General features: G+C 43.7%; 1 protein-coding gene across 2 annotated transcripts in view; it reads right to left on the minus strand.

Annotated features, from left to right (window-relative positions):
• Positions 1 to 339: 339 nt before the first annotated feature.
• UNC5C (unc-5 netrin receptor C) overlaps positions 340 to 16,841 on the minus strand; it is a 381,554-nt gene continuing 365,052 nt past the window's right edge. For both annotated transcript variants that reach the window (XM_017542439.2, XM_017542437.2), the window contains 4 exons: positions 13,177 to 13,326; positions 11,123 to 11,287; positions 2,044 to 2,222; positions 340 to 1,276 (listed from right to left, as the gene is read on the minus strand). In XM_017542439.2, the coding sequence (XP_017397928.1) occupies positions 1,111 to 1,276; positions 2,044 to 2,222; positions 11,123 to 11,287; positions 13,177 to 13,326 (660 nt within the window). In that variant the 3' untranslated portion in view covers positions 340 to 1,110. The remainder of the gene's footprint in view (positions 1,277 to 2,043; positions 2,223 to 11,122; positions 11,288 to 13,176; positions 13,327 to 16,841) is intronic.

Below are 16,841 nucleotides of genomic sequence, written 5' to 3' on the forward strand. Positions count from 1 at the left end.
GCAGTATTAAGTGAACTGAACAGAGAACACATCTCATGGAAAGACTCAGAGGAGAAAGGCTCTGCTTGAGCAAGCTGAAGGAACAGACTGACAAGGCCAGTGAGCGTTTATCACTTTCCTGGGTGGAAGGAGGGGAGGGAAGGAAAGGTAAAAGGTCAAGGAACCAAAGCAGGTTGAATTAAAATGATGACCATACCCACCTTGATAGGTGAGAAGGTGGGGCAGGTCTAGTCAATACCCAATACTAACAGTACTGCTAACAAAAATAGAAGTTAAAAGAAAATCCTTTTACTAGAATACCAGTAAATACTCATCAATAATATGATACCTTTTTAAAAAAAAAAACCACTTCATACTGCATATTATAAACACGCATGTTGTGAAAAAATGCTTGAACATGAACCACTGTCTTCCCTGCAATGCTATAGCTTTATTCTCAAAGGGCACCAGAAGGGTCCCTCCAAGGAATAGGAGTCTTAGTTATTTCTTTTTTACACTTTTAGATTCTCCACTTCCCTGATACAAACAGTAACACTGGTTCTACAAGTTCTAGAAACAGAACACTGATGGGAAGATTATCTGAGACACTTGATGCACACAATTTGTACCAAAAGTCTGTGATTTCTCTGTAAATTACTAATCTGAAATAGACACAACTAACCATCCACAGCTTCAGCTTCAAATGATTTGAACAAAAATAGAACGAGCCATGGACAGTGTCTGCATCCCTGTCCAATTTGATGTAAACAACATTTGTAGAAATTGGGTTTGTTAAGAAAGTTTATCCATATATCTGGATAGCAATAAAAAGCGTTTCCTAGGAAACTGTAAGATCCTGTACCACACAGCATACAGCCCAACTAAGAGGAAAATTAGGTTGATAGCTAAATTCAAGGTACAAATTTACACAATTTTTCTCAACTCCTGTGCTGATGTCCGAGTAAAGTGGGCATGTACATTGGCAGTTGTATCTGTTTTCCTTCTGGCTGCTGCAGTCTTGCCTGTGAAGCGCATTGGTCTCGTCTGGATTTCCTCCTCAGCTGTGATTCCCCTGGACGGCCACAGACCCCTGTGCGGTGTCGTCCTTCGGTTCCCCTTCCGGCGTGGTGGTTAATACTGCCCTTCTGCTGCTAAGGACACCACTGTTTCATGTCTTCCCATTTCTTCCAAGACAGCTGCCAGCATGCTCAGGTTTCCATCTGGGAAGTTCTGTGCTTCCCAAAGATCCAGGATTACACCAGTTGGGCTGGATTTGGTGGCAAAGTAATTCAAGTACCTGTGATTGGGAAAGAGAAAATGTGCTGAACGGTGTGACTTACATATATGTTTTCTCTTGTTTTTTCTTCTTCAGCTAAACCTTTCTGTCTCTCTACTTGTCCTTAAGTATCCTGGTCCCATTGTGGTTGACGGTGAGCCATCCTAAATAACTAGCTCATGCTGAATTATTAGATCAGCCCCAGACAGGAGAAGCGATATTTAACTTTGTTAACCTCAACTCTGAGTGAGATAATTTAAGAGACAAGATGTCTATGGGTCATATTCTAAATAGGAAATCAAGAGGCTTATATTTTCTTTCTAGTCCAGGCTTGCATAATCTTTGACAGGTCATGCCACATGTTTTGTTTGGTAGTGACAGTGACTGTCCACAAAGTAGAGGCTCCAGAGGTCTCTTTATAACTTAATATCAATGCTGTGTTAGCATGCTAATTATGAATCAAACATTAGGTCCTGCTCAACTACAGATAAGTAACAATAATTACTGTAGTGAATGGCTCTGTGATTTGGGGAATTTAGCCCCTCAGCTTTGCAAAGTGGATTACAAAACCTGCTATCTACCAATGTCAAGTGAGCTCAGAATGTCTCTTAGCACTCTTTGCAAGCCCATAGTGCAAGGTACAAGGACAGAGCTTAATGCATATTTGCAAAATGAACAATTAAATAGATGTGTAGATGGAAAGAAAAATGCTAGCCTATGTCTAATAGCTATCAATTCTGGAGAGCTCTAACAAAAAGAAACTAGTCCTGGGGCCTGACCATACCCACCTGTCCAGGTTTAGCTTATGGGCCAGCATCCTCCAGTCATGGCCTCTCGTCTGGGGGGCATCCAGGCTGCTACAGAGCTTCTGTCGGATAGGGAGAGGGATGCTGAAAGCACTGGGCCCCGTGACGGTGGTGATGGTGTTTGCAGGATCCAGCAGTGGCAAATCGATGCCAGTAGGTTCCTGGAGTTCAGGGATAGGAACAACACAGCATTATTTCTGCAGACAATAGCAATCTCTATTTGTTAATGAACCATCATAATGCCTTGCTTTGAGTGCTAAGAAAAGAATGAGTGCTGTTATACTCCTTAGGAAGAATGGCTTCTTCCTAGCCTGAAAGTTGTGCATCACTAGATGTAACCTGGCTCAGAGAAAGAGGTACATATATTTTGAGCTAACTTTGCATAGCCTTAGCTTTGTGGGTCTTAGGTGAGTACTGGGCTAGATGGAAAGCTCTGGTGTGATTCAATAACAGCTTTACTAGTGGGATTCTCCTGGATGAGAGAAAAGAGAGGGAATGTCAGAGCTCCTGATGGTTTAAATTTCAGGAGAGGAAAATGTTCAAAAGGGCAGTGCTTTTGAAATGAATAGATGTGAGAGTCAGGGCTTCTGGAAAGGGCCTGACCTTGGGGGGAATATCCTGGGTAAATGCTCCAGTAGTTCTCCCTCTAAACTCCACAGAAGATGTCTCAGTTCTGCTTCTGTTGAATGAAATGGAACACAGCTCTCCTTAACAGCACAAATGCAAAATCTGAATTTCATCACAGGAGAAATTCTAATCATTTTCTGATCACTTCTGCTGGTTGAAAAAGCAAAGCAAACGTTGCCTGGGAACTATTAAAAGAAAATCTACTTAATCTACTATAAATGCCATCTCTCTCTTTTTTAAGCAGGTAACTTGTTGATATGCCTCACTAGTTGCCAGCAGAGGAACTGGCCACACCCAGTTTCAGCCATCATGAAGTGTTTGGCTCCTGCTGAGCACTCAGCTCAGGGGCTCAACACCACCATCACCCAGAGCCCCCCAAATGCTGCCCAACACTGCTGCAGTGGCCTCCCCAGCCATGGGTACACTGGCGCTGCAGGGGGTGGGGTGGCAACTGCCTGTGTGCTAGTGTTGACTTGCAGTGTATTCCATGTTCTGCAGTCAGCAGCAAGTGCTCACTTCTAGGCTTATTCAGTCCCATGGCACAGGGTCCATCTAGGGGTATGGAGGGCATCTGAATTCTTTTGCCATGGTATGCACAGTGGTGTTGGCTATGATCATGATATTTGTCCTCAAAACCCAAAGCTTGGCAAACTGGGGCTTCAAGCATTCCACTGGTTCCTTTGTGTTGGCTCCAGTACATACATACCAGGATTTAAAAGACTATGGCATGAACAGATGAGAGTCAGAGGCCCTGAATGAGGGTCACGGCCTGCAGTTCTTCCCCCATCAGGCACAGGATTCTTTCCAAGAGAACGAGGAAAGAGGGTTCCTGACCTCTAGGGGAATAGGGCTCTAAGAAAGGTGACCATAGAGTGATCTGAGGGCATGTGTCATGTTTCTCAATGGATTTATGTTTGGGGCATCTGGACTAAGTGCCTCAATGCTTCTATGTATGGAGTGGAGGGTGTAAGTGAAGATGGTACAGACAGGAAAACAGGGAAATACTACGTAGAAGAGGGCTGTTCCTGGCAATGGCCACACCCTCAAGCCTGAAGACCGCTAGCCCTAAATAAGGACAGGCATTTCTGTTTTCACATCCAAAAAGTTGCCTTTTGGCCCACCATGGCCCTTATCCTGGCCTCATATAAACCCCAAACCCCAAGCTCCAGATGAGCCCCACGAGCAAGGAGATGATGAGAAGGCGCACAGAGCAGCAATAGAACAATGACTAAAACTCCAAAAGCACTGGCAGCAAAAGCTAAAAGACACAAATGGGGCCTAATTACACTCCAGAGCTTCTGTACAGCAAAAGAAACAATCATTAGAGTGAACCAGCAACCAACAGAATGGGAAAAAAAGTTTGCAATCTACTCATCTGACAAAGGGCTAATATCCAGAATCTACAAAGAACTAAAATTTACAAGAAAAAAACTCTTCATCAAAAAGTGGGTGAAAGATATGAACAAACACTTCTCAAAAGAAGACATTTTATGCAGCCAGCAAACATATGAAAAAAGTTCATCATCACTGGTCATTAGAGAAATGCAAATCAAAACCACATTGAGATACCATCTCATACCAGTTAGAATGGCAATCATTAAAAAAATCACGAGACAACAGATGCTGGAGAGGATATGAAGAAATAGGAATGCTTTTACACCATTGGTGGGAGTGTAAATTAGTTCAACCATTGTGGAAGACAGTGTGGCGATTCCTCAGGGATCTAGAACTAGAAATACCATTTGACCCAGCAATCCCATTTCTGGGTATATACCTAAGGGATTATAAATCATTCTATTATAAAGACACATGCACATACATTTATGGCAGCACTGTTCACAATAGCAAAGAGTTGGAACCAACCCAAATGCCCATCAATGATAGACTGAATAAAGAAAATCTGGCTATGGAATACTATGCAGCCATAAATAAGGATATGTTCATGTCCTTTTCAGGGACATGGATGAAGCTGGAAACCATCCTTATCAGCAAACTGACACAAGAACGGAAAACAAAACATCTCGTGCTCTCACTCATATGTGGGTGTTGAACAATGAAAACACATGGACACAGGGAGGGAAACATCACACACAGGGGCCTGTCGCGGGGTGGGATGCTATGAGAGGGATACCAGGGGGCTGGGGAATATGGGAGGGTTAGCATGAGGATAGATACCTAATGTAGATGATGGGGTGATGGATGCAGCAACCACCATGGCACGTGTATACCTACATAACAAACCTGCACATTCTGCACAAGTACCCCAGAATTTCTAGTAAAAAAAAAAAAAGAATCCGGCTGTCTTCTTTTGAGCTAGACATGAAAGAAATTTGCAAAGTCATAAAAAAGGAGGGACGTCTGGATGCTAAAGGGAGGCCAGCCGGGGTCAGGAAGAGAAGAGTCTGGCCCACCTCCAGGGGAAGACCACTTCCCACTCCATATCCCCTCCTGGCTCCCTATCCATCCTGCTGAGGGCCACCTCCACCAGTCAATAAAACATTGCACTCATCTTTCAGGCCCGCATGTGACCCAATTCTTTTGGGACACTGGGCAAGAGCTCAGGATACAGAAGGCTGTTACACTGACTCCTGCCCTTGCAGTAATGCAGAGGGTCCACTGAGCTGATAAACACACAAGCCATCTGTAGATGGCATAGCTAAAGGAGCACACTGTAACACATGCCTACGTGGGCTTTAGAAGTTGCAGACACCCACCCCTAGATGCTGCTGTGGGGCCAGAGCCCAAAAGTGCTTGTCCCAGTTCCTGCACCTGCCCACCCGTATGCTCACCCTCCTGTAAGGGGTTTGAGTTGTGGGGTGACCAAACAGGCGAGCGACACCCCTGTCATACATCCTGCAAGAGGAATCAGGGAACATTCTGGTTTGAAAAAGAAATCACATGCTAGTTCTACAGTCTAGTGCCATTGCCCACATTGTGGCCCTGCTTGCTTCTTTTCTGGATAATGACAATAGGGGCTAAAAGACCTGCCATATTCCTTAATACACCACAACCTTGATCATCCCTGCGTGGCAGTGGAAGTTTAAGTCTGCACAAGGGAGGGCCTTCTTTGTAGTGCTGACTTGTGTCCCCAGAGAGTCTTTGTACTGTTGGCCCCAGGAGCTCCCTACTGCTTACCTGTGATTCATCCCATTCTCCTGCCCAAGTAATCTTCCTAAAGTGCTACCCTGATGAACAGCAACATCTCGCTCTCTCTCCCTCTTACTCTCTCATTAAGAAGTGTTAAATGCCCCTCCTACCACATGAAGTCCCAACTCTTAAGCAGTGAAGTATAAATATATATGTTTTTAGAGACAGGGTCTTCATGTGGTAGGAGGGGCATTTAACACTTCTCTGTCACCCAGGCTGGAGTGCCGTGGTGTGACCATAGCTCACTGCAGCCTGAAATTCTTGAGCTCAAGCGATCCTCCCACCTTAGTCTCCCAGATAGCTGGGACTACTGGTGTGCACCACCACACTGGGCTACTTTTTTCTTTTAAGAGATAGGGTCTCATTGTGTTGTCCAGGCTGGTCTCAAACTCCTGGGCTCAAGTGATCTTCCTACCTCAGCCTCCCGAAGTCCTGGGATTGCAGGTGTGAGCCACCACACCTGGCCCAGTAAGGGATATTTGTACGACCTTCCTGGTTGGCTGGTATGAGGCTGCAAAGGTGACCCTGTGGCGCATGGAGTGCAGCTGGACGTGAAGTAGGGCCGTTCACCTGTGCTTCCACCACTCCACAATGCCATCTCAGGCTGCCCCGTCCTTGCCGTGACTTGACCTGACTCATACTCTCCTTAGAGTCTGAGCACCACTCACTATTTATTTCTCCTGCGTTTCTAAGGATGCACCTCTCACAGTTCTTCTGCCCTTTCCTTGATCTCTGTCAGGCAGAGTCCTCAAAGCCTGGTCCAAAAGTCCTGTACCCTGGGGCAACCGTGGGTAGCTCACCCTAGGCGTCAGGCCTGGAGGCCTCCCCGGTGCCTCCCAGCTCCTCGCACGCCGTGCACATCGGCTGTGTTGACAGGTTACTGCCTTTCATTTCTCACATATCTTATTGGTGAGAGTGCATCATCCTCAGACCTCTGTGATAACACTGCACCCCACACACCGAGGCTACTCAATTAATGTTTGTGAAAATGAGAGAAAACATGTTTTCTTAGCGCAGAAAGAAGATGAAGCCAGTCCCTGATAGAAGCCATAGACTAGTGTGTTGAGCTGCCGTCCAAGTAAAAGTGGCTACGGGTGAGTTTCTCCTCAGTTAAATTCTGAAATGAGAGGCCAGTTGAAGATAGGCATGGATCTCGGGAAGGCCTGCTCACACATTCATGTCATCCCCATTTTCTTGTGGATAAAGAACTATCAGCATTTCATGTGGGCATTAAAGTCCTGAACGCTTTCTCCTGGCTGCTCTGCCTATCATGTGTAGATGGAACAAGCTCAATAGGCATCATTTCTTTGTCTGTCTTATCAAGTGGCTGACAACAGCCTTGAAGGTAAAAGTAAAATACATTTATACGTTTACATTTCATCTAGTAATTTCAGTTGCTGTTAGTTCTTCCTTTACTTCCAGGTAAAAATAGAGTTTACTCTCACAGAACACTTATTTCAGTAATCACTTATGATATTGGTATGATCGGTCTTTGATGTTATGATATCTTTTGTAAACATATGACTTTTTTCAAAGTCAGTCAAACAGCTGCCGCGGGTGATAACACACATTTTCAGGACTCCACAGCCCTGAAACAACTTTCTATTCTGATATTTAGACTTTTCCTAGTCACTTAGAAAAACTAGATTTTCCCCATGGTCATTTTGAGCAGGTTATAGAAAGCAGAAGATGTAAACAGTTGAAATGGCTGTAGCAGAGTGATGTGACTTCGTACATTCATTTAAAATATTATTTGTGTATACAAAAGTGCTATGCATCACGACTTCTTAAGAGGTTATAAAATCTACCAAATGTAAAAATTATAACTGCTTTTATTCCCTATAAATCTCTTATTAAGGTAGAAGAGGTCTCGTGCCGTGGCTGACGCCTATAGTCCCATCACTTTGGGAGGCTGAGGTGGATGGATAACCTGAGGTCAGGAGTTCGAGACTAGCCTGGCCAACATGTGGAGACCCCATCTCTACTAACAATACAAAAATCAGCTGGATGTGGTGGCACATGCCTGTAATCCCAGCTACTTGGGAGGCTGACGCAGGAGAATTGCTTGAACCCAGGAGGCAGAGGTTTCAGTGAGCCAAAAATCGTGCCACTGCACTCTAGCCTGGGCCACAGAGCGAGACTCTGTCTCAAAAAAAAAAAAAAAAAAAAAAAGATGACTGATACTGTCCCCTAAAGCTGCACCTTTTTTCAGGGTTCAAAGCCTTCAACTAAAGCAATGTGATAAACAAATTTGGGGATACATGCTACCTTCTTTTCTCTGGGAGCTAATTTTTGTTTATTTATATTTCATTTTCATGTATTTATTTATATAGTATCTAAGTTTTATTTTTGTGTTTATTTTGATAGATGGGAAATCTGAAACCTCAGCTGATGACAGACCCCACAGATTGAAGCAGCAAAGTTGATTCAAGAGCCCTGTTATCCTTATGGTATCTATGGCACCAATGAAAATGGTGACCATAGATGAAGCATGTGCTTTGGGCCAAGTTCTGTTTAGAACCCTTACTAACATTCTCCCATTTAATTCCCACAACAGGCCCAAGATAATATTCTATACCAGTTTACACATGGAGAAACTGAGGCAACAAAGGATTTAAGTAATTGACCATATCTCCATGTAACTGTCTACTTGGGAATTTCCCATGATGGACACCTGCCTGTAACCGGAACAAAATAGAAGATGTGAAAAAAATTATAAATTTCTCTCTCCTCTGCACCATATTTTTTTCTGGAGATAATGGGAAGCTTCCTGGTTACTCTGTCTGCACTTGTCTACAAAACAAAAACCAAAACAAAAAAAAAAGGAAAAAAAAATCTAGTATCTTCTTTTACATTTTGACATTCATTTGCGCTAATACATTTAGCCTTCCAGACATTTTCCTTCTTAAACTTCATCTCTGTGAAATTAAAGCCTTTGCCTCTAGTTAAGGAATCTCTGGCCAAAGCACCCAGAAACAATTGGCTGGCCCTTGAAATAATCAGAGTAGATGCCACGCACAGCCTGGTCTCTGGGGTGGGCAACAGGTCCTCTGTCTGACAGGAGAAGCCAAGGGCTGTGTGGCTTTATAAATGTCGACGGGTGAGTACACTGGGTGGTGGGTGGCTGGTGAGAAGGGCAGCACGTTTCTAGCAAGTCAGCTCATTCCTGGGAGATAGGATATTGGAATGGGAACTGCAGCCCACTGCCATCTTGCCCTGTGACCCTACGAATGAGCCTTGTTCAGAAGAAAGAAATCACAAATGGATCCTTTTCTCTACTTATGGTTTGTCAATCATCTTGTACCCTTTCTTGGAGGTTTTGATGAGGAGCTGGGTCCCAGAACTCTCTAGAGTCTATTGTTCTTCAGCTCAGAGGCTTCCTCTCCAACATCAGTACCCCCATCCACACTCCCTCCTCTGCACACCCAGCACCCGCATTCAAATGCTAACCACAACAGTGGGATTCAGTGACCCAGAAGGAAAAGCCACAGAGTGCCCCTTAATCCCCAAAGTCATCTTGACTCCGCTAACTTCTTCCCCTCCCTCAGTTAAATATGCTTGTCTGTCACACACGGGCAAATGCCTTCAACATCACTGAAGGCCAGTCTCTTAGAGCAGACTGCCACCAGGTTGCAAAAGAAGTAATCTCTCCTCTAGGTTTCCACAAGAAAGCAAGCCCTTAAATTGTGATCACACTATGCAAAACTGTCCTTTTTCTGAAGGGCGGTGGCAGCCCTGACGGGGGAGAGCATGGAGCTGCTCTCTTTTCATTTGTGGCTGCATCTGATCCACCTTTTTAACACACAGCCAATGTTCACGCAGAACAGAAAGCAAGCATCAAAGGACCAGACCTCCTCACCCCCCTCCAAAATTCTGCAGCCTTTGTTGTCACTGGAGCTGGGTGGTTATTGAACTTTGCAGACCTGCTGGGCCTGCAAAGTGAAAACACCCTCCCGAGCCAGCAGGGGTGGTGCTGTGTGCCTGGGAGATAGGGCTGCGCAACCGAGGGCCGGCGGTTGCCATGGCACCCTGACACCGAGATCATTCCTTATGAATGTCACCGGGGGCTGTGACTAAAGTTGTTTATGAGTCAAAAGTCTCATGAAACTATGGGAGGAAACGATGACCGCACCTCGGCGGGCTGTGGGAAAGAAGGATGGCGTGTCGCGGAGGCTGACGCGCTTTTCTCCTGGCTTGGTTTGCTAAGGAAGATGGTCTTTAAATATGACATGTCAAGCAAGACAAGCTGAACATGCTGATATTTCATTCGTTACTGTGCATGAGACAACGAGGGAGAGGTAGTATTTTAAATCATATACTGGCTCTCTGTCGCTTTCACATGTGGCAATCTTGTGCTTTGTGGCTTAGCACGCAGCACGGGGCTTAGCTCCATGAGGCCCAAAAGAGGCTGCCTTCTGCCCATTTGGCTTCTTTTCTTCCCTTTGTTCCTCCTGGGCATAAGGTTATCACTTTTTAAGCCTTTGGATCCAAGGTAACAGATAAGGAAGGTCATGGGCACCTCCTCTTTTCTTAAGGAGAAGTTTTAAATAGCAGTGATCACTATTATTTCTGTAATATGGACACAGGGAAATGGCCAACCACAGAAGTATGTGAAGATCACAGCAAAGGAAGGCAAAGCTGATGGCCACTGTGGAGGGGGGGATATGGAGACTCTACTTCTATTTCTGGGATATTTCCCCCACCCCAGAGGAAAGTGTATCTCTTTTTATATTTAGAGAATGATAGATGAGAGAGAAAGGAGACCAAGAGATTTCTCCTTTCTTACTCTGAATGGAGAAAAGGGGAGAAAGAAGAAAGAGGGGGCAGAGAGGCCCCTCTCCCTTCCTCCACCCCACCCAGTAGCATATGATGAGGGGAAAGGGAGGAGAGTTCCTGAGAAGGAAGCAGAGAGGGAGGAGAGATGGATGGAGGGTGCGGGGAATGTGGCACGCTAAGGGAGGTGTGGGGAGAAGCTGCTCCATGTGCACGCTCCCTAAATTAAACCTTTACTTGAAATTCAGATCTGCTTTTGAAAGTTAGAACATAACTCTTAAAATTCATCTCAGAAAAATTGACTTGTTTTTCAAAGAGGATTCCTTCATATATATATTTTTTCTGCAACTAGCTTCCCCTGCTTATTAAAAATATTATTCTATTAACAGAGAGGATCTGTAAAAGCTTTTCAGGATTTCCCATATGGCCTACATTGAGATACCATCTTAGCCCACACTCTCTCCTCCTGAGGGTCACCCGCTCCCCTGATTTCAGACAGACAGGAGCTGCTTACCTCTGACACGGTGCAGTTGAGCTGGAAGATCTGCCCTTCTCCTTCCACCTGCCGCACGCAGAGTTTGCAAACCAGCTCCACTGTGTTCAGGCTAAATCTTTCCAGAGTGAAGGTGCAGTGCAGGTTTCTTTGAGACCCACTCCAGACATGGTAAAAAGGAATTTCCTAAAGGATGTAAAAGTGTTAACCACAAATGAAGGACTAATACCAAAAATGACTTGCAGATGATCTGCTGCTAGGCATTCTCAGCACCACACCTACTGCCTCATTCAATCCTCACAACAGCCCTGTGTTTAAGTACATACTGGCCCCTTTTCACATGAAACGTTTGAGGCCCAGAGAGGTTAAATAATTTACAGCAAATCACACAGCAAGTAAGTGGCAGGGTTGAGATTTGAACCCAAGGAGTCAGGCTCCAGAATCCATGTACCTAACCAGTCTGCCACATGTCTCTAATTTATAACAAGAGCCATTGTCAGTGATAAAAAAGAGTTTATAAAATTCCCAAAATAAAACCTGCACACACCAGCCATTGCTCATTAACAGAATCCCTGTTGTGACCTTCTGGAGAAATGCAAAGCAAGTCTAAAGCATGATGCCCTGACGCGCCCCCTTTCATGCTCACACCCTCCTCTGTGCAGGGCAGGGGGAGCCAAAACCACTGCAAGTGAAAACTTCAGACTCGATTAGCTGCCACAGAAAAGTCCATGGCACCAGGCATTGAACAGACTAATTTCCTCAAAGTATAGACCACCTTACAGAGCCTATCCTAGAATCAGTTTTCAATAAAGGAAAGAAAAGGTTGCCACATAAAAACTGGAAGAGTGTGCTGGTAAAAAGCAGTGGCTTCGGAGCCAAATCCAGTATAAACGGGAACCCCTTATTTCGCTTACTTGGTAATCAGGGACAAGTTACTTAATCTTTCCATTGCTCAGTTTTCCTATCTGCAAAAGAGTAAAAGGGTTTCTCATTCATAGGTCTGCTGGGGTTAAATGAGATATACCAACGTATAAAGAGTGTGTCTGGCAGATGGTAAGCATTCAGCCAGGCTAAGCTTTAATATCATATTACCATTAAAATAGCATTTTCTTATAATCGTGTAAAGGAAATTACGTTTAAAACAGGGAGATTTGTGGAATTCTATGACAACTGCAACACAAAGGGAAGAAGAAAACAAAGAGTACGTACTGGGTAAGTCAGAAGCTTTCTGTCTCCATTAAAGACTGAGCTATGCACAGATCTGGTTGCAACCCCCACCGTTAACAAACCACTAGTCTTGTCTCCCATAATTCACATGCAGGAACTTGACCAATGAGAGTAAGAATGGAGCCTGAAAATCTTCCCATCTTCCAGTATGTTCATGGACTTATACCGGGAAACAGCTACCCGTTCAACCGCAATGCTGGGGCTTAGGTTGAATTTACATAAATATAAACGTGGATTCACAGCTCTCTAAATATGTCTGCATATGAGGCCTGCAATCCCATCACAGCAGTCTTTTCAGAGCTCAGGCTGATGGATGGAGGAGGGGAAAATTCCTTGAGGGTCTAGTGATTTTCCCCCAGGTGCATACAATGACACTTGGGACCAGTATTTTCTTGCCTGTTATGTAATAATATCCTGATTGGGTTTTACTTTGACATGCTATTTCAGTTCTCCGAACTGGGGTTCCCTCTGATTTTTCAATGTAATGGTACTGGTCTAGGAAGGCATGGAATAAAAACGTCCTTCTGCTTGTTTCTGTGAATGCATTTGAAGCTGTTTTTACCCATTGATATGAACATGTAGTATGAAAATTAATTGAAATGATGGAAGTCTTTCGTTTAATAAAAATGAAACAATGATAGTATATTTATTTAAAGGAAGACTTTTTAAAAAGCATTCCTTCAAATATTTCTGTATTTCTCAAAAAATCTAAATAACCCCTAACTATTTTGGAGAAACAAGAATGACATATGATTAATTTCAAGGAAGCGGATTTCTTATATCTATGTAATTTTAGTCCTCTTTCTTGGAGCTGTCTTCAGACATACTGTTCGGTTTGGGAACCTTACCTGGTATTTAGCCAGCAATTTGCTCTTCCAGAGGGAATGGGCGATATCGTGAATTGACAGGCGGAGGTTGTGGGTGCTGCCTTTAAAATGAAGAGCCTTAGGTTCTTCTAGGAGCTGTCCTCCCATCTGTCTCTCAAGATGTAAAACTTCCTGTAATGACATGCCCCAACCCAAGCACGTTATCGAATGGCACCACTTCTGTCAGCTCGCTCATTGAGTACGTTTCTTTACTGCCTCCTGAATGGCAGACAGAACTTGGGCAACGCCATGAACACCCACTTTTGCAGCCTTGAGACCCTCTAACTAAAACCACTCCTGTTGTGTACAGGGCCAGGCCCTAATAATAAACGATATTTTGGCAAACTATGTCACACTGCCATGGAGCAAATTCAGTGGAGTTTGCCCTTCCCTACTGATGAGGAGAGTACTTCATCAAATACAGGGAAGTGACATCAGAACTCACAACCAGAGAGCCATAAATTAAAGAAAACATAGGCAGAAATGTAGAGAGACTGCTAAGAAATTGGATTTTCAGTTAAGTTTTAGGAAAAGGGACAAATAACTAGAAGAGATACTCATTTCTTGGACTTGATAAAACCAACTAACAAATAAATTAGAACCTGTTTTAGACATTTAATTCAATCTCTTATAGTTTCTTCAAGTACAGAAATAAAAAATTTTGCTTACAATGATTTATTGCATAATTCCCGATTATTAAAAAAAATTAGATTTATTAATTATATGTCTATTAAAGGAAAATATTCTGATACAGATTAGGAAGGTTTTAAACACCAAATATTGAACTAAACAGTTACTCAAATTACATTTTCAAAAGAATACTTTATTTCTCGAGAATTGTAGCTGATGAAAAAATTTGCTACATAATTTATTTATACTATACAGATACAACATGGAGACAAATTCTATATATACTTCCATTTCTCAGGCTAGTTAATGGGAGTAAATGAAGCATTTCCAAATGCAGTTGTAATTATCCAAACAGCAGCAAACCATTAGTCAACAATGAACACATTATCTTGGGTATCCTCTGCTGTCTGAACCACCCCCATGCAACTCCTCTCAAGTCTTAAAAGTTTTATATTTTTTATTTTTTCTGACAAAGTTTCGCTTTTGTTGCCCAGAGTGCGAGTGCAATGACACGATCTCGGCTCACTGCAGCCTCTGCCTTCCAGGTTCAAGCAATTCTCCTGTCTCAGCCTCCCAAATAGCTGGGATTAGGGGCATGTGCCACCAGGCCCAGCTAATTTTATCGTTTTAGTAGACATGGGGTTTCTCCATATTGACCAGTCTGGTCTCGAATTCCCGACCTCAAGTGATCCACCCACCTCAGCCTCCCAAAGTGCTAGGATTACAGGTGTGAGCCACCATGCCCGGCTGCCGTAAAAGTTTTAATGGGGGTAGGAAATTTGTGACCCATTTTAAAATAAGGGTCCAGGAATATATGGATTTTATAAAAAAAAACCACAAGATATAATTTTTTCTTTGGTGATATTTCAATAGAAAGCAGGGAGTTCAAGAACACAGGTGTTCATTCATATTGTAACATTCATCTACTGGGTACCCCCAAAAAATTTTAATGGGGGTAGGAAATTTGTGACCCATTTTAAAATAAGGGTCCAGGAATATATGGATTTTATAAAAAAAACACAAGATATAATTTTTTCTTTGGTGATATTTCAATAAAAAGCAGGGAGTTCAAGAACACAGGTGTTCATTCATATTGTAACATTCATCTACTGGGTACCCACCAGGGTACCAAGCACAGGTGAGTCACAGTCGACAATTTCAGGCATGAGAACCAGACTGCCTCATATTCAGAAAAATGCATCCACCTTGCATTTGTTGAATGCATTGTAACCCAGGCACTTGTAGAGCAGTAAGTGTGGTGCTTATCACCATCACTGATTACATGCAAACAGATCATTCCAAGATGCTGCATTAGTGGTTCTTAGCATCCATCATCTTTGGGTGAGGCCACTATTCTGAATCATGCAAGCTGCTGAAAGGTCCTATAAAGTGTCAAAAATATTAGGATAATGTGGAATGTGGTTTCAGACAGGGTGTCCTCTAATTAGTGTCTAATGGAAGAGATGAGGCAATAACACACTGACAGACAAGTGTGTGGTCCAGCTGCCTGAGAGTATTGACCTGCTACTTAACGTTGCTGGCTGATGAGTAGCTATGGCTTGTGACAGGAGCGCAAGCAGTCAGCCAGCCCCAGCCACAGTCAGCCAGCCACCTGGATACATGTTGTGTCATTGTGCCCCTAGTCTGCTGTGCCTGAGCTCAGCAGGCTCTGAGGGTCTCCCATAGGCTATACAAACCCATCCAGCCCTGAGTCACACATGCTCCTCACAGAACGAGGCACACCCCACCCCACCCCACTCCACTCCAGACAAGAATCCAGCCATGTGGAAGTGGAGAAGAAGAAGAGAAGTGAGGGTTAATTGCAGTTTCTTCTGCTTCAGCAGGAAGGCATAATGAGCTTATGTTGATCATGTTGGGTGTCTAGCATAATAGAGAAAGCTGATGTTCCCAGAGAACCTGGCACCTGACAAATTCTAAAGCTAAAATGATGTTTGTTTATAAGCCATTAGAAGAAAAGAAACATAATTAGAAATCTTTGAGATTACAGTCATGCCAATCAATCAGCTCCAGCTTCTTTCCATACGCCCTAATTACCTCATCAAGTCGTCTAAAGAGCAATCGATAGTAATTATCTGATTACTATAGATCTTCATTATGTCGAAATTATCTCCCTGGGATGTCTAAAAGAAGATGCATTGTATTCTGGGAGGTAATTGTACCCAACAATGTATAATCCACACCCCATTCCTACAATCAGCATAGACTGCCAGAGGATATGAAGAGCGGTTATCAGTTTTCTTGGCAGGCAGGACATTGAAAAAACCCGAACGGCCTGTTGGCCATGACCTTGAAGTCAGGAAATCTAACACGGCATTTTGAGTGCAAAGTCTTCATTGAAGTCAGCCCAAGAATCAGGCTCAGTTTTTCGTTTCTTCACCAATGATCTCAAAAGTCACAGTACAGAATTCTCCCTAGTGGGGAAAATGTCTAGACTGGCTTGGAAGAGCCCTTTTTTGGAGAGAAAGTATTAAGTGCTATTTTAAAGACAGTGGGGCCACAGAACAGATTCCTTCCATATTCTTAAGTTCACCATCTCTCCATCACCTAGGAGCGACACAAAGCTGCAATGCAGAGCTGGAAGGAACCTGACTTTTTTCTCTTTTCCAACTGGACAGACACCCTGGGGAAAGATAAACTGCCCATCAGGACACATCCATGCTTAGAGCAGAGGCTGTAAACATGTTTGCCAGCATAGTCTACCAGTCAAAACACTGGGCATGGGCTGGGCACGGTGGCTCACGCCTTCAATGCTAACATGTTGGGAGGCAGAAATAGGCAGATCACAAGGTCAAGAGGTCGAGACCATCCTGACCAACATGGTAAAACCCTGTCTCTACTAAAAATACAAAAATTAGCTGACCATGGTGATGGGCACCTATAGTCCCAGCTACTCAGGAGGCTGAGGCAGGAGAATCGCTTGAACCCGGGAAGCAGAAGAGGTTGCAGTGAGCCACTGCACTGCAGCCTGGCAACAGAGCAAGACTCCGTCTAAAAAA

The sequence above is a fragment of the Cebus imitator genome, unplaced genomic scaffold, assembly GCF_001604975.1.
Source record: "Cebus imitator isolate Cc_AM_T3 unplaced genomic scaffold, Cebus_imitator-1.0 Scaffold144, whole genome shotgun sequence".
NCBI classification, from domain to species: Eukaryota; Metazoa; Chordata; class Mammalia; order Primates; family Cebidae; genus Cebus; species Cebus imitator.